Source organism: Amborella trichopoda, chromosome 4 (assembly GCF_054954075.1).
Source record: "Amborella trichopoda isolate Santa Cruz 75 chromosome 4, AtrichopodaSantaCruz75HAP2 v2.0, whole genome shotgun sequence".
NCBI lineage: Eukaryota > Viridiplantae > Streptophyta > Magnoliopsida > Amborellales > Amborellaceae > Amborella > Amborella trichopoda.
The window spans coordinates 39,557,684-39,580,208 of record NC_142339.1 but is presented as its reverse complement, the minus strand read 5'-3'; the positions used below and the strand labels follow the sequence as shown (position 1 = coordinate 39,580,208).

Below are 22,525 nucleotides of genomic sequence, written 5' to 3'. Positions count from 1 at the left end.
TATCCATGTAGCCGATAATTTAAATTTTAGTAACTCGTTCGACCTATCGGGGTTAAATGCGTATTTCCTACTAGGAAATTCTTTGATTGTTGTTAACTACATATGCCATATACATATTATTTATTGAACCTATAGTATTTTATGCGCCAAATGCAATACGAGATGCCGATATAATTATGGGCATAAGGAATTGTGTTTATACCCTCGAGCCTGATCCTGATTCTCAAGTGCAATGTATGGTGGAGGTAAATCTTCTTAAATGCATGTCCATTGCAAGAAATTATTGTGTTTTAACGTATTAATTTTCTTGGTATGCACATCTTGATCTGTGCGGCTTAACAAGTGCATGGATACTAAGGATGAATTCGCATTCAAAACTGCCATAAGGGTTATTAGATTATTGCCTTCGAGTTAGTTCTACAATTGCATCATCATAGCCTTTTCACAATTAATTGGGGTCGGCTATACGAATCGTGGTCTATCATTGAGGTACGAGCTCAATGTTGACGCTTGATGTAGACTTATTGTTATTGAAAACTCACTTGTCTCTCCACTAGCTATTCGTACACTAGTTAGAGCACCATCATATATATCTCTCACCAAGTCGATGTAGTGTCTGGAGACTCATTTCTTTTCCAACACCCACTAAATCAAATCTTAAGGTACTCTATCATAAGCTTTCTCTAAATCAATAAAAAGACCGTATGAAGGTCATTTATCTTTGCCCTAAACTTCTCAATCAAATGCTTAAGTAGAAAAATAGCCTCAATTGTTGACTTTCCTGGCATAATAGCAAATTAGTTTTCATATACGCTTGTTTCATGCCTTAGTCGTTACTCAATCACTCTCTCTCAAAGCTTTATAGTATGGCTCATAAGCTTAATCCCTTGATAGTTGGCACAATTTGTATGTCTATTTTCTTCTAGTAAATAGGTACCACAATACTTTTCCTACATTCGTCTGGTATTTTCTTTGCTCTAATATCTTGTTGAACACATTCGTCAACCAATCAATGTCAATCTCCCCCATATACTTCCTAACCTCTATCAGCATACCATCCGGTCCTAAAGTCTTTCCTTTCTTCATCATTTTTAAAGATTTTTCACCTCCAATATCATAATCCTATGAATGTATCTATGACCTCCTCCCTCATTTATACTAACAGTTCATTTTACTACTATATTCCCCTTGTGCTCTTCATTTAATAATTTTTTAAAATAAACTCTCCACCTTTCGTTGATCTCGTCATCTTTCACCAAAACTCTTTGATCATTGCTCATAATGCATTTAATGTGGTTTAGATCCCTACATTTTCTATCTTATTTTTTCTAATTTGAATATATCTTTTCACCTTCTCTTATTCCAGGTTTATTATATATATTATTATATGCCTTACATTTAGCTTTACTTACTATTTGTTTAGCATTTTTCTTAACATTTTAATATTTTCTAAGTTTTGATTACTTCTACAATTACTATCATTACTTTATGATTTCAAGTTATCTACCACTTGATAAAGCATTATAATGCTATTCTTTGCTATTAAATATTTTGTATTTGTCTGTATCAAATAATTGGTAGATGGTGCATAATATAATGCTACACCTTCAAAAGCTTGCCATTCAAATTTTGAGCTAAATAGATTCCTTCTCAAGTTGTGAGAGAAATTGGAGCATGTTTAAGTGGATACACACTCCAAGGCAGAAAAAGTTGAATACTCAGACATTGCACAACCTCGTCTATATCCACTATAACATTAAACTCATGCCGCACCAGATAGAGAAGTCTCCCTCAGACTATACCTTGATCAACATGGGTTACATATTCCGCAAAGACCTTGCTGACAAGTGGGTATCAGAGAAAGTGCTACTACTAGATCAGGAGTACCTAGAACAATCGATTGCACACATGAATGACAACGATGACATTCTGGCAACCGACGAGGGGAACATGGTGGAAGACGAGGATGACTTCGATAAGGGAAAAGACAAGAACAACGACGACGATGATGGGGCGATGGCAGATGATTGGCATGAATCAACAACAGTAGAATGCGAGGTGTCGCAAGGTACTAGGTGCTCCCCTAGGAAGGAAGATGGGCTTAGATTGATTTGAGAAGAAGTCAAGAGACCATGCATAACCGCTTCATTATTGGAGAGAGAGGCACAAGTGGCGGAGCTATAGGTTGGTTATTCGCAACGATGACAACGCCGATGAGTGGAAAAACAAAGGCAAAGGAAGCGAGGAGCATAGGTGGTTTCAAAGTCTAAGTGACTATGGCTAAGGAATTTTACATGGTAGTATTCCTACTTGGCAAGGAGACATTGCAAGTGCACTACAGAACCGAGCAGGCTTCACAGCGATTTTTGGCCAACTGAACCCTAATAGCAAAACTCAAGAAAATCCCGAACCCCATTGTCACTCTTACTACTTTTGAGCAGTGATTTTCACGATTTTTTAATATGTAATTTCCTTCCATAGTTGTTCACTGGAAAAGTATTGCCTTAGGTGTTCAAATTTCTTTTCGAAATCCAATTATGCCTATAATATTTTTTTTCAATTATTTTATGTGACATTGTACAAAAACAATACATAATAAATTTTTAACATATCTTACAAATTTTTCATATTATTTTTGGGCTCCTTTTAGCCCCATTTTTATGTTCAATACTGAACTTGGCCCGTCTCGGCCTGAGTTACTCAAACACGGCCAAAGTACTCAACTTTGGCCAGGGCCGAGTACCCAGCCCAAGTCGCACTTCAAACATTGTTGGAATAGATGGTGATTATCATATTTCACGTTGTTTGGATGATATATAGGCGATTAGGGCCTCATTTCTATTCATAGATGCCTTAAAAATGAAACAATTGAAAATTCCAGATAAAAAGATTCCGTGCTCCCGCATGAGCAAATTGCACACTTCTTTCCTCCACCAAAAACATGGACATCCATTATTCATCTCAATTCGGAATGAAAAAATACATAAAAATAAAAAAAGTTGATTTCTGACCCACAAAAGTTCTATTTTCTGTAATAATGAATGCAAAGTGTCTCCTAGACCTAGATTTTTTAAAGCTTAAAACCAATTTTGTTCTTTGAATTGTTCTTTGGTGAATCAAATATCATACAATTTTGGATGATAAAATCCTTCAATGTCGATGCCTTGCCTGGAGAAGTATTCAATTTGCTCTAACAAAAACATGCTCTAAGAACTGAAGATGGCTTAACCCTTACCCACAACTAATTAAAAGGGGCCCATGGTGAGGGAGGAAGAATTGGAACATACAACTCCATAAGTGACCTTTTTTGTTCCCCCTCCATTGCAATCCCAGACTATCGATTGGATGATGACAATTTAATCGTTGACAGTTATGATGACAATACAGTTTATATGATACTATCCCCATAAGTAAAGTACTCCATATAATATGATCAACATGTTCATGATGACAACATGGCCATCCCGTTTTCGGGCTGCAAGGTGATGATGCTCCCTCCAGTGATTGAAAATTCACCGATCTGAATTGGAAATGCCATTCCGGTTGAGATTTGCTAATCCAGGCCAAGAGCCTTTCATCATTGCGTTGGTTCTTAGTCTGAATCAATGATTTAATATTAATATAAGATATAATATAGGAACTCTATTTTAATACTCAAATAATATATAATGTAGAAACTCCATTATAGAATTGAAATGGGCATTCTAGCGAATGTGTGGCCGAAAGGATGTTCAAACCCAAACCGGATCAAGATTGGTGGGTGGACAATCCACTATACTGGTCTGTATTTTAAAACGCTAGGCCTTGCCCAAACAAGTAATTTCACCTCTAAATCCCATTGTCCTCCATCACAATCCAACTCATTTAAATTCTAATTATAATAATATTACAAACTTTGTTTCTTCATCATCACTTTAGCCTTTTTCCAATTAATTGGATCGGCTACATGAATCTTGATTCTCTATTATTAAATGTTGTTTCATCAATGAGGTCATAAGTCTTTATATCTTTTCGTACTACTTTCACCAACATCCTTTTGGGCTACTCTTTGTCTTTTTCAGTCTTTCCACTTGAACTAACTTACATCTCCTAACAGGTGTTGTACTTCTTATAATAATATTATAAACTTTGCTTCATACCACAAAATTGGTCTCATAATGGATATTCAAGTGGCATGCAAAGAAAGTACACAAGGAATGAGAAACAGCTTAAATCTAGGCAAATATATGACAATGTACTATCCGATTTTATTTAATCCCATCCAACATGCAGGCCATAGTAACAAATATGGATGCTAGTCACAGCAATTACGACCAGACCCTCTAATGGAAGAAGAAATTTAAAACCACTTTCATTCCGGCTATGAGCTCCGCTGCCCAAATATAAACGGTCAATGCACAATGCAAAAAACACAACATATATTTACTTTCCATGAGGAATCAAATTACAACCTTTAAAGGGATTTTACAAGAGCATTTGACTGAATGATGTTTGATTGACAGGTTTTTTCACGAGTGATTACATGAAAATCAAAAACCAGACTCCAAGCGCATGCTTTCTACGATAACCAATCTCAGAAGTCACGTTATATATATATAAAGGAAGCTTTTTGCTTTACTCCAACTCATTCTGTGCAACAGCTCCAAGTACATGCTTTGCTTGGCTTCGAGAACTCACAGGGCTCCCATTTTCTCTCTTCTTCACTTTTTCTCTCTCATCAATAGCATTACCCTGTCCCTCGAATGCAAACTCATAATCAGATCGATCTGCAGTCTCTTCTGATGTCAAATCTGACTCTTCATCACTCGCCTCTAACTCCAAATTCTTAGCTGCCATCTTACTCATTGCAGCAGTTTTGCTCACCCTCTGAGAACGAGTGGCTATTGTTACTGAGGTGACAGGCATCGGGCAAGGTGGAGAAGCATCTTCATCATCGGATGAAACAGCTGGCCTTACCCGCCTTCTTGTGGTGGTTCTTCTTGTTGAGGGTGCAACTGGTGTAGGGGCTGATGTGGACAACTCCTCAATGTCAAATTTATCGTCCAAACCCAACTTTCCTGTACACAGAGCCAATGTTACTCCCCCTCCCCCCCCCCCAAAAAAAAAAAAAAAAACAAAGCACTCTCTCTCTCTCTCTCTCTCTCTCTCTCTCTCTCTCTCTATACCCCAAACATAACACAGCCATCAAATTGAACTTTTACCAAATATAAACTTGGTTCGATCAAGAGAGAGTTCTTGATCTGGATGTTCATCCAAAGCCTTAATGTGTGATGCTAATGCATTCAGTTCCTTGAGAAGTAATTTGTCCACTTGAACCAACTCAGCCATGCAGCCCAACAGTTTTCTCATACACTTAATTGCTTCCTGTTCAGAGGGCCGGAAATGGAGCAGAACCACAGCCTTACACAATGCTGACAGGTATGATTTTCCTGCGGCCGTCTTCTTTATTGGATAGCTCACCACCTTTGATTTATATATACAACATAATCAGCATACGCAGTTCAAGGTTCAAACACTGAGTTTCTCCCTACCACTTGGTAGCAGATGCAAGAAATAATCCAGAAATAACTACTCTCTCTCTCTCTCTCTCTCTCTCTCTCTCTCTCTCTAGGATGCCAAAACCTCAAAATCACTGGAAAAGAAGAAGAAACAGAAGCACAAGCCAATAGAAAAGTATGAAAGAACAAAGGACAAAAGTACCTCAACCCCTATTCTGATAGCGAGCCCTTCCTCTCCACTCTCAAGTCCAAGTGTATCCAGCTTCAGGTCTGTAGGACTACTTGAGTCTTTCTCATTAGACTGGTTTTCCTGGCCTTCTTCAAAGAACTTGTACAAAGGTGCCTGCATCATTTGAAGCATAAAATGTGACATTTGGGTGGCACGTCTTCTTTGGGCAGATACCATAACAGGAGAACCTGATTGTCCATTAACACCAGGCCACTCAGCACGAATGGTAGGAATAAAAGCCTCAGAGATGCTCCTCTGCATAAGGACCAAAGAAACCCATCAGATAGCAGTTTCCACCACAAATCTGAAATGTAAAACAGTCCATTCTCAAAACACACAAGTATAAATTTGGTTTTCGTAGAGATGATAATGGTAATTGTCTCATTTCTATATTCTTATCTATTCTGCAGTTTTTTCAGTTACCCAATATTGTCTGTATGAAATGTAGTTAAGTTGAACTTCAGGCTTTTCCAATTAAACATTATGCTCTCCCCACCCACAAAAAACAAACAAAAAAAAAAAGACAAAAACTTTGACAGCATAAAGCAGTGGCACAGGCATTCTTTTCATTGCACCTTCTCACATAAACAGTAACTCGACTTGCCTTGTGATCGTCTGAGAGAGCAGGATACTGCTCAAAGAACACAGACAAGCACTGCCTTAACCTGACAAAAAAGGCAACTACATCATTTTCAGGATAAAAGCAAAGGAATTCTACAGGCATAGCAGGAGTGCGGGGGGAAAGTAAAGAATGAATACCTGTGTAACTCCTTGGTTTCTTCACTGAAGTATAGTTTGATAAGCTTCCCAAAAATTAAGGGATGCATAGAAGAAGAGATGCTTGGATAATTCTTGCTCTGAAGTAACATTTTTGCAAACCCTTCAGCAAGTACAGCTCGAACAGTCTGATGATCTCCAGCATCTGAACAATTGTCCCATTGTTCTCTGTCGAATCCAGAATACAAGAGATCTACAACCCCTAATCCCAAGTCATCATCCCCATCACAGGAATTTCCGGAGGGAGAAATCCCATTATCATCAGGAGATGGTGTCGAAAGACCCAATCCTACAGCCCTATCAACTTCTTCAGGACTGTGCCACATAGCAAGGTCAAATAGAGCCTTTCCAGCTATGATGCTAACTGAAGATGGACCATTAATAAAAGAAATTCGCAATTGCTTAACCATCTCATGGCTTGGCTTCCCCTCTGCTAAACCAAAAAGGCCCAGACATCTAACAGCAACCCTTCGAACATCCATATGAATGTGTTTTGCCTGTTCTTAAAGAGTAAAGATAAGGAATCTTTATAAGCCTCACTTTAATAGTGCACCGGGAGGTAAGAAATTATGATAAAGAAAATCTTAGGTACAGAAATACAAGTATTAGCTCAACATATATGTATGTCTCCTCACAAAGCACGAAGAGTTATTCATCAGATTCGCGGTTGTTCTTATGAACAAACATTTATGATACTGAAACTCATACCTTATGGAGTATGTTATTCCATTTTCAAATTGGTTTATCAAGCATACCCAAAATGAAAAACAACTACCATTTAGCAAACTACAAAAATAAAACTCATGTGTATAGACTTCTAAGGAGATGGATTCACGCATGACAATTCAAGCCTAGAAAGAGAAAGTAGAAATGATTAGACAAGGAACAATAACACTAAAATAAACTAACCGCTGGAAGCAGTAACGAGTGAAGTATTTCAGAAGCTTCAATAGGTTTTCCACGAAGGCTCTTGAAGGATTTGATGTTTTCCAAGAGAAGGCCGGTCACTGCAAGACAATGCATCCATTGCATAAAATCAGCACCTCTCTCTCTACATGGACAAGCAAGCTCTTCAACAACACTGATGACCACGTCCTCAAATTCTCCAGCAGATGCATGTACTTTTCTTGCCAGATCAGACACTGCTCTTGCCCAATTTCTATCTCCACCAAGATTTATACCATCCCCTATGAGCACTTTAGTCCCGTCCTCCTCATCAACCTCATGTTCGAGAGGTCTATACAATAGCTCTTTTATAAAAGCACTAGCCACTTTTCTATTTGAAGCATCAGAAAAGTCTAGCATTACACCAAGCAACAGAAGCTGCCTCGAAGTGAAACGATAATTTGGTCCTGAAGAAAGAGAAAAGGATTATAACAAAGTGGGGAACAAGAAAAACACGCACACACATGCATGCACACAGAGTGTTAAGCATACACATGAGCACACACCAGTGCGTGCACATGCACTGGAGATTTGATTGATTCCTAGCATCTCATATGGTTGTTTGAGCTTACCGGCAAAGAGATGTGCCTTAACCAAATCAACATAATCAGCAACAGTGGCAGGCAGAAGTTTTTCTAAGAGGTCATTATTGTCTGAAGCTACTGCCGCATATACAGCTGCTTCTGCACCTGCTGTAGCTGCAGCATCACTACCTTTTGCCTAAACAACCAATTACAAAATAAAACACAACTACAAGAAAGGAGAATTCAACTAACGTTTTATGAGGTCAATAATTTAGATTAATAATAAATGGGAATGTTTTACTAGCGATGTGACTTATAAAGTACGACCAAGGTATAAACTTCGCTGTCCAGGAACAAAAGAAAGTGACAAAACATGGATACTAGAAGGTGGAGCACAGCACTTTCCAAAAGTCAGGGCATTCCTTTATGCAGTTTCATTTCTTTTGAGCAAAACAATAACAATAGCGGGGGCTCAAATTTGTATTATTCTTTAACCATAGATATCACAGATCTCTTTGAACAATCGACATTGCAGTCAGCTTGATATCCACCACACATAGACATTTACAGATCGGATTATGAGATGATGAATAAATTTTGAGATCTCAAAACCACCTGGAAATCAACAAAAGTGAATTCCTTTGCCATAGAAAGTATCAAAAGAAAATATAAAGAGCACAGCAATGGTAAGCTGTCGAATTAATTAAACAAATAAGTACACTAGTAGGATCAAGGACCCAATACAACTAGCCCTCGCTGTAATGAGAAACAGGTAACCCCAGCCGTCATTCTTCCTACAGAGTGATAACTAAAGCAGAGTAGGTCAATATATGCTGGAAAAATTGCCCCCACATGTAAAAGGGAGATAAGGTAGCTTATTTCAAGAAGAAAATACATGAAAGACATCCAACCAAAAAAGAACATCGGAGTGGGTCAGAAACTGAAGATCACAAAATGGAATAATACACCCAATACCTGCTTGTTTTAGTACAGTAACCTTGTCAAAGACACATCGAAAAGGGGAAAAGGTAAACAAAAAAAATTTTTCTTACCTGTGCTTCAGTTTGCAAGTGTGCACATAAAGTTCTCCAGTAAAGAGCAACTTCTGCCTCAATTAGTGGAATGCCTCTACTGCCATTGCCTGATATGCATATTTCATTGTGTTACAAAAACTATACCAAGTGCCATAGCCACAGATATTAAATGCAATTACTTAGCTATGTTGCTGTGACAAAGGACATGAAATTTAGCTTTCTGAATTACAGCCTGCCAGATGACATTGCATATGTAGAATACGGAGGATGCAACATAACCAGGAAGATACCACCTAGGAGAACTAAAATATAAGCAAGTATTTAGTTTATACTTTAAAGTGCAAGTGCAACCATCAATGAACAAAATGATTAAATATAGCAAATCAGAAGCACATGAGACATATTCAGAACATGATGAACATAACTAATACGCAGGTTTGAGATCCATGTTTGAACCTCAAAAGAGAACAAGAAACGATAGGAAATATCCCAAAAGAAGACTTCCAACTACTATAATGAAAAAAGCAATTCCAAAGAAACTTCTGATGAAAAGTACAATAACATAGGAATTAGTTGTTTTCATACCTGAGTTTATATTAAATGCACAAAACATATGATGCCTAAATACAGCTATGTAGACAGCTACTACATAAATTTTATGTTCAAAACACAGATGTTTTCATCGTATCCAACATAGGTCATTTGTTGCATACAAATATGAGCCTCTAATCTCATCTACTCGATGCAACCAAGTAAACAAAATTAAAATCATTTGCTACATATTTGCCATTAACATAATGCTCCTCCTTATATCCGTAGACTGTTAAAAATCGGGGAATGCCTCTCAAAACATGATTCCTACATCCTCCTAAAATGTACAAATATTTAAATGAACATCCTCCATGAAGGACACAAATAACCCACAAGCTATACATATATATGTATGACTTGTGTCAAAAATCACATGTATCATGCAAATCATAATTAGGCATGTTGTCTATTAATGCCCTTGGCGGGAATCGCTAAATTCAGTATTCCATAGCCAAACCAGAACCTAGTTGCTGGCACGTGAAGCATCAACCACATCCCCTCATGATCACACCATGACATGCCTCCAAAGAACAGATCCAGCTTCTGCTAACTGTTAATCACCACTGTTGGTCTGCCACTTATCCTCAGCTTCCTTAGCAGAATTGACAGAGTCCTTTGCAGGATTTCCTGCATCCATGGAGACATGTCTTTTTTTATCTTCCAGGTCATAAAAACCTTTGCGCATGGATCGCATGCTTCAAGCTCATTGACATCACATGAGCCGCCCAGGAATTGAGCCTTCAGTTCGGCCCTACCATCAGAAGAATCAAGAATAATGTGGAAAGGAGGCCCTAAAACACCAGCTGCCAGGTTGAAGAGAGCTAGCAACATTGGGACTCTGTTGGGCTGGACCCTTCCAAATATTCAGAAGGTGAACGGCATCATTTACCCAACATCACCTCAAGATTTCAGGATGAAAGGATTTGAGAAACATATCACATATGGAAATCACATGGAGTGAACCTTAGCCTAAACTAAAACAATAACAGTCATAAAACACAGAAAGGATCATGAAGGCCATCTCAGGAAAATGGCCAAAACGGACACATTACTCTACATGCTGGTTGAGCTATGGTCCTAAACTGGTCTTAAGAGAATAGTAGTCATGTGAAATTACAACCAATTACTGTAAAGCCAAAGCGGATCTTCAAAAGAGACCCGAGGAGATTAATACATATATGATGGCCTGAACGAGAGATGATCCATTTCCAACCCTTTCAAAGAGCAACTTAGTCTCCAAAATAAAGCTATGGTACACATGTCAAAAGGACTAGCAACATGTTGAAAATTTGCAGTAGAAGATGAAAAAGTGGGAGGCTAAGGTAAGAAGGGCTGGAAATTTGAAGATGGGAAAATTGGTGCTGGCTAAACTTCAGCCCAACTAGCTGTAGATCCATAGAGGTGTGCACAAAGGGCTCATATGGAAGTATAATGGGGCCTTTACCAACCCATAATCAGGGCTCGGGAATGCAGCTTCTAGGGTCTCACAAGGCTAAAGCTTCACACAAGTTGCTTCAAGCATACAGAACAAGGTGACGATCAAAGTCCACATGAACTGAAGCATTCATTGCCATAGAAGTCAAACGTACAATGCAGTTAGGAAACCACTTGATACATGCCAGAAACTCCAAGCATTCCAAGCGGGGGACAATCTCAATAAGCATTAAAAATAATACATAAAATTTAAATTATATATTTAAAGGGCAGTGATTTCATGCGACGGTTGTATCATTGTATAATGCAACAATCTTCAGAAACCATGTTAGGGCCATTTGTTTGATCCAAATTTTGAACTATACACTCTTTCATTCTAATGAACAATTACAAAAAAGAAAATTTTGAAACAAAACCTAGAAAGTATTTTTTTAGCCCAATTAACATAGGCTGTCCATTTTGATAAGATGTTTACATCTAGGCCTAAGAAGGATTTTTTCTTTTCCAATTTTTTTAGATGCCTTTATTATCATTAGATGAACAATGTAAAAAAAGAAAAAAATCCCAATGATCTCTCTACACATACACACAAGCTAAAGAAGCTAAAATCCCAATGATCTCTCTACACCCTAGCAAAAGCTAAAACAAGTTCAATCATCCAACATGAAACACAAGAACAAGAGAAGCTAAACCTTAATTTGTAGTCCCTTCCCATCCCAGAAATAAACATCTAGTTACGGCAACCTTAAGAAAAGAATTAATTATGAAATCAAAATTGATTCAATAATCTCATAATACTTCTCAAACTCTCCCTAAATTATATATACATAGCATGAGGTCCCACTTAACAATGATGATATTGTCCTTGCTTAACAAACTTGAGAATGACATATCTGGTCCTTGCACGAATGAAAGGAAAGGGCGCTGCCCTCTCATTGATTGGTCCCTTAAAGGCATTCTAAAGTGAAAATTTAACCAATAATATTTCCATATACCATTTATAAACTTGGTCCAAATTAAAACACACAGCACAGATCAACATGAACTCAAGCCAAATCAAAGCACATGACACACATCTGAGCTAACAAGTAAAAATAGGAACGCATGGCTGCATACCACATGGGCCGTGATGCATTAAAGTAAAACACACTCATGAAAGAGAAGAAATCACCCTAATTATGCCTATAGGTCCTATGTGATGTCATGACGAGGTGGAGTCTTCACTAATGAACTTGGGGACCATAATGAAGGGCACACCCCCATAAGCTCTACCCAAGCTGCATGAGAGGAAAAGAAGATGCCATTGATGAAGATCATAAAGTCAAACTAGACTTCCAACACGAAAACCATGAGGAGTTACCGAGAAAACATAATTGTGATTGTCAATCTCAAATTATTAGATGCCTTAGCATTTACATCATGAATCACTAGTAAATGCTGGAAAGAGGCATATTAGCAAAAAAAAGATATCATCATCATCAAAGCCTTTTCCCAACTAATTGGGATCGACTACACAAATCCTGATCCACCATTCTGCTCTATTAAAGGTCATACCCTCAACGAGGCCATAAGTCCCCATATATTTTCTTACTACGTCCAACCATGTCCTTTTGGGTCTATCCCTTGTCCTTTTTTAGCCTACCCCTTACCATTTTTGAGCCTTCCACTTGAACTAACTTGCACCTCCTAACAAATGTTGTATTGGATCTGTGCCACACACGGTCAGCCCCACCTAAGTCAACTCTCTCTAATCTTATTGCCTATTGGTGCTACGCCTAAATTTTTTCGAATGTATTCATCTCACATTCTAATCCCTTCTTGTCTTGCCACTCATCCATCTCAACATCCTCATCTCCGCTACACTCATTCTACATGTATATTTTTTTTTGACCACCCGACATTCTATCCCATAGAACAAAACTAGTCTTACAATTGTCCAATAGAACTTTCCCTTATGCTTCAATGGTATATGGAGATCACATAAAATTCCGGTTGCATATCTCCACTTCGCCCACCCAGCACTAATTCTATGTACGACATTTTCTTCAATCTCTCTATTTTCTTGGATTATTTACCCAAAACATCGAAAGTGCGCTCTTTTTGGTATATCCTGACCATCAATCTTAACTACTTCCTCTTCTCTACTCCTATAATTACTAATTTTGCATCAAAAAATCATATCACATGAAATGAATATTTCAAATGCCGCAGCCATATACATCCGAAAACAATAAGGATCTATCTAAAATGAAAATAAATAAAAACTTAAAAAACCCACCAAGCCAAGAAATAAATTGTCGGCATTTATTGGTCACAATTTCTTCATGGCATATGCATGCACAAGAGGAACATCATTTGCAACAGCATAGAATTGAGAACAACCCACCATTATTTGTGACTTGCACTGGGATTACAAACTGATCAATACATAGACCATCCTGAAATGGCACCATCCCAGTTTTCAAAAGCTCCTCCATGACAGCCTCTCCAACCAATTCATAAGTTTCCACATCTAGAAATTTGAGAAGGTTTATGGGATCACCATGGCTACTGTTTGTGAGCCATGAATCTTTCAACATCTTCAGGCATTCTTTAGTAACTGACAGGGACCTGTCAGCAAGTCCCCTCTGAAGAATAATAGCTCGATGCTTGATGCTACAACGAATAAATCAGTTAAAACATCAGGTCAACAAATACGAAACAATATGACAGATGAATAACATGAACACAATGTAGAAACCATAACAACTTACCTCAGGCTCTGAAGGGGGAAATTTTTTGCCAGGACAATGTATGCTGAGTTGCGCACAGAGTCACTGATATCAAGTGTACGTTCAATCACATCCATCGCTGTCAATTTTGATGGAGGCATGGACAAGACTAGCATTTTACGAACTTCCTACAGAAATACGATAACAGGTTCAACTAGTATGTCAATAACATATTGGTACAAAACTTAGCATGCTGAAATGTTGCACTAGAATCACATACAATGTCATGAGAAAAGACTTCAAACTCATCATCATCATCCAAGCTTTATCCCAATTGTTTGGGATCGGCTAATGAGAAAATGCTTGAAACTAAAAAGTCCAAAAAATGACAAGAACAACAAATTTGCAGGAAAATTTGTGTCCCACAAGGACATAATGATGAAAGGCTTCCAATGATCATGAGAAACAACTACAAAAGAGTAACTTTCAACCACACCAAGGGATGCATTGATCAGCATGTGTAGCCACAGAAATGTCCATATGCATATCATTAACTCCAAAATCACCGGTCCACACAAAGTATTTTTTAAAAAATTGGCAGATACTTACTGCATTATGCTCACCAGCCAGAACCTGCCGGTATAGATCAACTATGTCTTCATTCTCTGAATCGCTTGCAAAGCGTGCTAAGGCACGAACTGCAAAAGCCCTAACAGTTGGAACCTTATCCTGCATCCGTTGTTTCATGCAATCTATCACTTCATCCCAGACATCATTGCTTACTTCCGCATCGTCTGGCAATCGCATTATGATCTACAAAGGGGAACATTTTAAGCATAGAAAAGTACATGCAATGTATCAAAAAGCTCTGCTTAATGAGAAGAGATTTTGGATGATTCAAAGCTCAAGATCCATACAATTCATACAAAACATCGAGGATCGCAGATCCAGCAACAAAGGTTTTGTCATTTTTGGTTAAATATCTTTATATTTGAATTCTTTGAAGTTGTGTTATATGTGTGAAATGTGATACAACATTACCTAATTACTTCCAAACTTTGGATTTTTAGAATCAAATTTTTTATGTCAATTGATTAAATATAAACTTTAATTGTAAAACATATAGGTTATCGGAAGAATGCATATAAGCCATATACATATGCATGAATATACACACTTTAACACCATATAAATATAAAGGCTGGGGCACCTCAAAACTAACATGCACGCGCAGCCAACACGTCACACAAACCCCCAAATCCCCCCCCCCCCCCCCCCCCCCCCCCCAAAAAAAAAAAAAAGAAACCCCTTTTCTTGGCATATTTTGGTGAACAAAAAAGTCCATGGTCTCTTGGAAATTACGGGAAAGGGTATCAGCGGTTGATTCCTGTGTATCAAGGACACGGTGTCCTTATTCTTTGTACGTGTCAATATATCAAAGATGCTATTTTACAGATATTTAATAATATCTTAAATATTTTATATTTTAAGAAGAGGTTCTAGATAGCGTATCACGTATTTTAATTTTATTATTTTTTATATAAATCAGATTTGGACTAATTTTATTGTTTTTTATATAAATCAGATTAGCTTTTACAAATTCTCATTGTCATGGACTTGGATATGTACATAATCTCTTCATAATTGTTACATGTATACTTTTCTTATATATTCTTTGATACTTTTTTTTTGGGTAATTCATTGGGGAAGACAAGCCCCTACCCATTTTCTCAAATAGATTAGCAGTTAGCTTTCTGAAGTATTAGTGGGGTTGTGCTAGTGATGAGAATGGAAACTACAACGTGGTGACTAGGGTGTGGGGTGCTACCACCACAACCCAAACCCCTTTCCCAAATCCAGAATCTTCAACTTTACATATAAAAAATGCCCATCCTAGGGAAACTTTTCATGTCAACCAGTTCCTTTCCTAATATGGTTATCTCTGCAAAAAGATAGTTTCCTCTACAAATTTCAAAAGTCAAACAACAATATTCTTCTGGGCTTGAGAAAAAAGACCACTTGCGACTGATTACGCAATTAATCTAAGAATCTATAAGAAAAATTGGACATAGAAAGATGTGGACCATTGTTCGGAAAGGCAAACCGCCCAGTGCCCAGGCGGCTGCCGCCCAGCGCCTAGGCAGTTCAGATGGCTTGGGCGCCTCGCTCAGGCCTAGGCGGTAAATATAGGTGGCCTTCCCCTAGGAGGCGACCTAGGCACTTGGGCACCAGCCTAGGCGGGCCCATTGCCCAGGGGCAGAAATGCCTCTCGTTGAGGGGCTTTTTTGGGTTGTTTTTTAAAAATAAGATGACAGATTTTTTAATGAAAAGAGGGGGAAAATGTGGGATTTGGGTTCATTTCAAACTTAAACTCCAGTATGGCTCATTTCAGAGAGAGAGAAACTTCAAATAACTAGATTTTTATGATTTCCATAGAATCAAAAGGTTTCTCAAAATTACGAGAAATCTATCTAAACATCACCCATTGAGATTAGATTTAGCTTTGGACGTTTCATAGGTCAATTAGAGGGGTTTTATAAGATTTTAATATTTAGAAAACATCTCAAAGTTGGAAGTTTGGAGATCAAGTAATCAAAGTTAGTGAAAAATTTTATTTTTTAGATTGCTTTTATTATTTTGAGTTGTCTTCTTCAGAATCTAATAGAAGTGGTGATCTAGGATAGAAATATGGCTATAACCCAAATCCTTTACATAAAAATTGCATGGTATAGGCAGCTACATCGTCCATTGCATGCAGCTAGTTATTTTTTTAACCCAGCTTTTTTTATGCCGATAAGGATGCACACACAAATGACACAATTATGACTAGATTTAATAAGTGCGTAGATGTGTTAGTCCCTACTCCGAACCACAACATAATATGTGTTGATGAGCTAATAATTTACAAGTGCAGATTAAAGTCTTTTAAGAGTCCAATGGTGGTAAGGCAATGGGCCAAAATTGATCTAGGTAATAATATTTTTAAGTTCCTCAAGTTCAAGTTTCATTTCATGTTTGTTGTTTGTTTTCTATAATATATATTTCATATATTAATATATAATTAATAATTGTAATTCATAATCAATTTGCAATCAATTTGTGGAGCCAACATGGGTGTAGTGCTCCAAATTTACAAAACATTGACCATTCGGATCTTGAGCCTAACCACTACCTCGTCCCACTATGAGCGGATTTGGAGGACTTTTGAGATGGTAATTTAGTCTACTTTATTAGTTTGCAAATTGAAATTTACTAATTTGTATTAATACTTTAGCAGTTACTAGTTAGTTACTAATTACTGATTATTATGTCAGTTGTAAATTTGTAGCTTTGTGGTAATATATTATGGAAAATTGTTTCATGCGACTGGACCGCATGACTACATATGCGGTCCAAAAAGTGTAAAACATCCATCTTAATGATGGATGCAAGTAGGTGTTCCATCTAAAAAAATGGAAACTAACGGTCCAAACGTTTTCTTACTAGAATTATTATTTCTAGTTTCTAGAATTTACTTATTTTTTCATATTCATGATCTCCATATAGAGATTATATGTCCTTAAAAATTAAGTCCAAAACTCCATCTCAAAAATAGATTCATTAATAGGCCCGCATTTCTATATATGTGGGTCCTTATATTATATATTTATATTAGTTAGTTTCATTTAATTTTATTAGATTCATACAAACAAAGGGAACCAGCTTGAATAAAAGGTGCTCAATGACCTAGTCTATACCAAATATAATCAATACTTGAAGGAGAGGTTTGCTAAGAGAGATAAGAAAGACCCCCTCAAATCAAAAAATATGGATAATGCTATGGAGTGGTTGGATGATGATGTTGAGCTCGAGGGGCATGAAGGAGATATGGTCATAGAGGCCTTAGGGACAACAGCCGACCCTCCTAAGGCCACTAGATCCTCTCTCTCTCTCTCTCTCTCTCTCTCTCTCTCTCTCTCTCTCTCTCTCTCTCTCTCTCTCTCCATATGACAAAGAGATGCTCGCACTAATACCTTAAGATTGAACAAACCATCGCCACCTCAAGTACATAATAAGGGCAAAGGATAACTTCTTTGCAGCAGCAAAAGTGGCACTCAAAGTTATCGTGATATGATGTTGAGCTTATAATCAGCGAGGAGATGAAAATGAGGTGGCTGATGCATTATCCCAACAATTTAAAGAGCAATCACCATGTCCCAATTCAAAGGGTTAAACGAGGTCCGGCAAGAAAAAGGGGTGACAATACCATAATAGATGTCATTGAGAACCATTATCAATAAATACTTATTCATATGAAAAACTCAAGGCTAAAAAAAGGCCCTTCCCAGCGAATTCCATGATTCTCTAGCAATCAGGCGTTCGAGTTACCTAAGCACATTGAGACAGCCAGCCCGATCTTTTTATTGTAAGGATGGAAAGAGAAGTAATAAATATGTGAAAGGAGAAAATGTTGCAAGTCCGGGAGGGTTGCAACCATAGCCAATACCCAAACAAGTATGATCAGACATTTCCATGGATTTCATTGAAGGATTACTTGTTTCATTTGGGAAGAATACAATCATGGTGAAGGATGATTGCTTGACCAAATATGCACATTTTTGCCCTCCGAGCCGCGGCCACAATAGCACAAACATTTGTAGATCAGATCTCTAAATTGTACGGAATGCCCACATTAGTGATAGGGATGTTATCTTTACGAGCAACTTGGGCAATAACTAATGAGCTATTACAACTACTCGAAACAAACTTGCAAGCTGCTCAATTTCATATGAAGCAAAATGCAGATAACCACAAGAGTACAAGACTGAACATGAAGCCAAAGAAGGAGATTGGATGTTTTTGAGGTTACAATCTAATACACAATCAAGAGTGCCTCTACTAGAATTTATGAAGAACTCTCCAAGGTTCAATGGACCGTATGGAATCGTTCCACCTATTTGGCCAGTAGCATACTAGTTCATCAGTCCTATAAATTCCAAAATTCACCTTGTTTTACATTTATTTTGCCTCAAGAACAAGTTCAGGCAGCATGTTGAGAATCATGATGAATTACCACTAGTCTCAGAAGAGGGTATAGTACAACTTCAGCCACATGAAAATGCCACGTGGGAAGTTCCAGATTTCCAGCCTTTAGGGCAAGGTTGGTCTGCAAAGAGTATGGAATTTTGAGAGAGGAGGCCAAGTAAGCAGGGATTTAAATTTTAAATTTGGGCTAGGTAGTTTGGAAGCTTTTAGGAATTTAAATTTCAAGTTTTATGTGGAAATAAGGAGATTAAAACTTTGGGGGCAAGAGGGAGAAGGGAAGAAAACTTTTTGTGTGAAAACTCAAAGAGGACTCTCACATCGAGATAGGATGTTTCTCACTTTAGCACATTTAATGTCAATTTCTATTTCATAGTTTATTTGAATTCAATATCACAACAACATCACAGAGAAATTAATCAAATACGTAAAAAATTTCAGTTTTGATAAGAAAAATTGAACACACTGCAAATTCCCTGATTTTTTTTTGGTAAGCTAAGTGTCCTGATTTAACAGAAAAACAGTCAAGAAAGGATCCAATACTGCAATGGTTCAGCTTCAGTAAAACACACATGCCACATCATATATTGTGATGCAAGCAAAAAAAAATCAATTTAACATCTTATCTGAGAAATGAGAATGTTTGGCCAACGCAAGTGTCAGTTATACTGTTTCCTAGGCTATAAAATCCACTATCACAGTAATATTTAAAATAAAAAATAACAGACAAAATTGCAAAAACTCAAACTTTGAAAAGTATCTGACCTCAGAGATGATCTGGCAAGATCGAAACCTAATGGTCTTGTGTGATGCAGAGGAGAGTGAAAGCAACATCTTCAAGAATTCTTCTAAAAAGGCATCGGAATCTTGTGCATTCTTCTCATCCCTGTAAGCTGCAAAACCTGCTAAAAACTTAACAAGCCTTTCAGTGCCCAAAACCCTTTTCTGGGCAAGGAAAAGAGGCCTTAGGGTTTTCCAATATGGCTCTACAAACCTCCCTGGAGATGAGGCCCGAAGGGCCATCAACTCCTTCATTTTTCGGGCATGAATGGCATTAGACTCCTGACACTCGTTAAAAACCTTAGCAATCATCAGTGACAAGTCCTGTGCTTTCTTCGCCATGGTGAAAACTATTGAAAACCAAAAGTTGACCGAAACTGCAGATGGTCAATAAGGGGCACAGGTTCTCGCGTCCACGATGTAGAGCCCTAGATTTAAAACATTCACTGAAACCCAGGAAATTTCAGAAACGTAGATCAATTCTCCATTTCCATAGCCCTCTGAGCAGCAGGATGCACAAAAAATACACCTTTCTATGAATAAGGATGTAACTTCAAGCAGAATCACAGATTTCAGATAACAGGAAATTCAGGAAGTGCATCCATTACAGTTTGGAACCCCAGATATTCACACTAAAAATAAAAACCCCCTAAAAAGTAAAACCCTAGAAATAAGCAGAGCCAATGCATCGCTTGAAACGTCAAGGATTAACAACTCGGATCCCAATTCCTTGTTATCCAAAATTATCAAACGAAGAATATCAGAGAAACTTGAAACCCTAGAAATTTGGAAAGGCACTCAAATCGCATAGAACCCAAATGGATGGCCCTGAACTCCAGTCATTCACGGCAATGGATCCACTTTAACAGTGGCAAACTTCCAGAGCCCCAGAAAACTTTGCAGGAGATATTAACAAAATTTATTCAGTCCCATTCTTCAAGGGTTTTTCAGCGCTCTATAAATTTTTTGTTTAAATGTAGAGGCGGGAAAGATCGTGGCACCCTGTTTAAATCAAACTTTTGAGCTGTAATAATTATATTGGGAGTCATGATCATACGAGACCTTCCTATACGCATGTATGTAGGATTCCAAATGATCATTATTAAATTTGGTATAGATTTTTAGAAAAGTCAAATCTCATATCCATATGATAACTTTTCTAAAGATATGTACCAAATTTAATGATGACCTTTTTAAAGTTCTACACACATGGGTAACATGGGTGTGGGAATGTCTCTTAGGATCATTACTTTTATAATAATTAATAACAAAATTATTTTATGTAGACTATGCGGTCCCCAAGTATAAAGCATCCATTTTAAATATGGATGCAAATAGGTGGTCCATCTAAAAACAATTGAAACTATCTGTCAAAATATTTTTTAATAGAATTAGTATTTTAAATTTTTAAAATTTATTAATTTTTTCATATTCATGATCTTCATGTTAGAGATTACATGTCCTTAAAAGTTAAGTCCAAAAATCCATCTCAAAATAGATTATTTAAGAGGGGACTCATTTCTACCTAGACTCATAGAAACCATGTCCTAAATAATATATATGAAATTAATATATATATATATAACAAAAAAAAATTATTACATATAATAATTATATATAGTTATAATAATTATATAACTATATATTTTAAGGTTATGTTAGAGTGTTCACACTATAGAGTATTTTATAATAATTGTACTCAACAAATTTTGGACACTTATATACCATTCTTTTGTATAAGGAGCATTTTTTTAAGTAGGGTATTTTTGGTCACTTGTTGGCAAATCGGGATAATCCAAATTCCAATATGATGTGGCGAGCACTCTACAACAATGATTCCACCACGCAAACAAAATACCCAAAAATAACAATGTGTTGAATATATTTGAAAAAAATATAAAAACAAGTAAAACAAGTAAAATGAAAAATCACCAAACCACAACATAAATAAAAAAGTCAAAGGCACACACATTTACATTGTTCACTCAAAAATTGGTTAAATCCACTTGTAAGAGGCAATGATGCATTCACCATTAATGGAAGAATTTTACAAAATTTTGGTGTTTTGTAGAGATTACCTCATACAAAATGACAAAGAAAATTCAAATCGATATTTTCTACTACAATATTAACATCAACCGACTCATATCTTCATCACCATCAACTAAGTTCGCAACACAGAAAAAATACCAATGAATAATCAGCCCAATACAATACCAAATGGTACTAAGGTTCTTGCAAAAACCGCCAATATCTATCTCCCAAAATTTCTCTACACTTCTTCTTCTTCTTTTTCTCCAAAAATGCCTTTTATGGGCCTCCATAAAAGGCTTATTTTTTGTAATGAAATACTCCTCATGAAAGAAGGAATGCCATATGGGAGTGATTTTGGCATTACATCCCAACAATTTCCACTTGATGTAAAATCAAACCCTTGTCTAGCCAACAATATCAAGTTATTTCCTTTTTTTGAATAACTTAGTGAACTTAAGCAATGTCGTAAGCTCTCTAGCCTAATAACCGCTATGAGCATGCCTTGCTCATCTTCCTTCGTGTTTGTTCTTCTTATTCGAACTCCACCTTCAATAATCTCATCATTGAGTTCTTGAGGCCATCTTACCTTCATACATACTCTTAAGTGGATAATTTTCTACACACCTATAAGTATAACCAATGCTTGATCTCATATAAGCGAGATTCCTTGCATAAGTCTTTCCTACAAAGTCTTTTTTGTGCTCAAAACCTTGGTAATGCATACCCATACTTATCAAATTTTGAAGTAACCATTTCATTCCATCCCAACATTTTTTTTATAGGCTAAACACAAACCAATCAAGAGAGCAATAAACAAGTGAAGTGACAAAATTCATATAAATCATGACAATAATCAAAATCAACAATTGAGTATCATGCTTATGAAATAGCTAATCTTCATAGTTGTAGAGCAATCCAGCGTGCAAGATGGATCATGCCTCCTTTA

General features: G+C 37.0%; 1 protein-coding gene across 1 annotated transcript; it reads right to left on the bottom strand.

Moving 5' to 3' along the window:
• Positions 1-4,401: 4,401 nt before the first annotated feature.
• On the bottom strand, positions 4,402-20,712 carry EMB2656 (ARM repeat superfamily protein). Its single transcript, XM_006828366.4, has 12 exons — positions 19,531-20,712; positions 14,353-14,556; positions 13,786-13,931; positions 13,419-13,687; positions 9,026-9,114; positions 8,022-8,169; positions 7,414-7,856; positions 6,487-7,001; positions 6,332-6,392; positions 5,701-5,982; positions 5,202-5,463; positions 4,402-5,057 (listed from the first exon to the last, which is right to left on the bottom strand). The coding sequence occupies exons 1-12, from the start codon at positions 19,885-19,887 to the stop codon at positions 4,615-4,617; spliced, it is 3,219 nt and encodes a 1,072-aa protein (XP_006828429.4). The 5' UTR covers positions 19,888-20,712; the 3' UTR covers positions 4,402-4,614.
• Positions 20,713-22,525: the final 1,813 nt, after the last annotated feature.

Excerpts from the sequence above, each read along its gene's own strand:
- EMB2656 (XM_006828366.4), bottom strand. The coding sequence starts at position 19,887 with ATGGCGAAGAAAGCACAGGACTTGTCACTGATGATTGCTAAGGTTTTT. Across the intron at positions 13,688-13,785 it reads TTCCCCCTTCAGAGCCTGAG|CATCAAGCATCGAGCTATTA; the intron begins GTAAGTTGTTAT and ends TATTCGTTGTAG. Across the intron at positions 5,058-5,201 it reads TCGAACCAAGTTTATATTTG|GAAAGTTGGGTTTGGACGAT; the intron begins GTAAAAGTTCAA and ends CTCTGTGTACAG.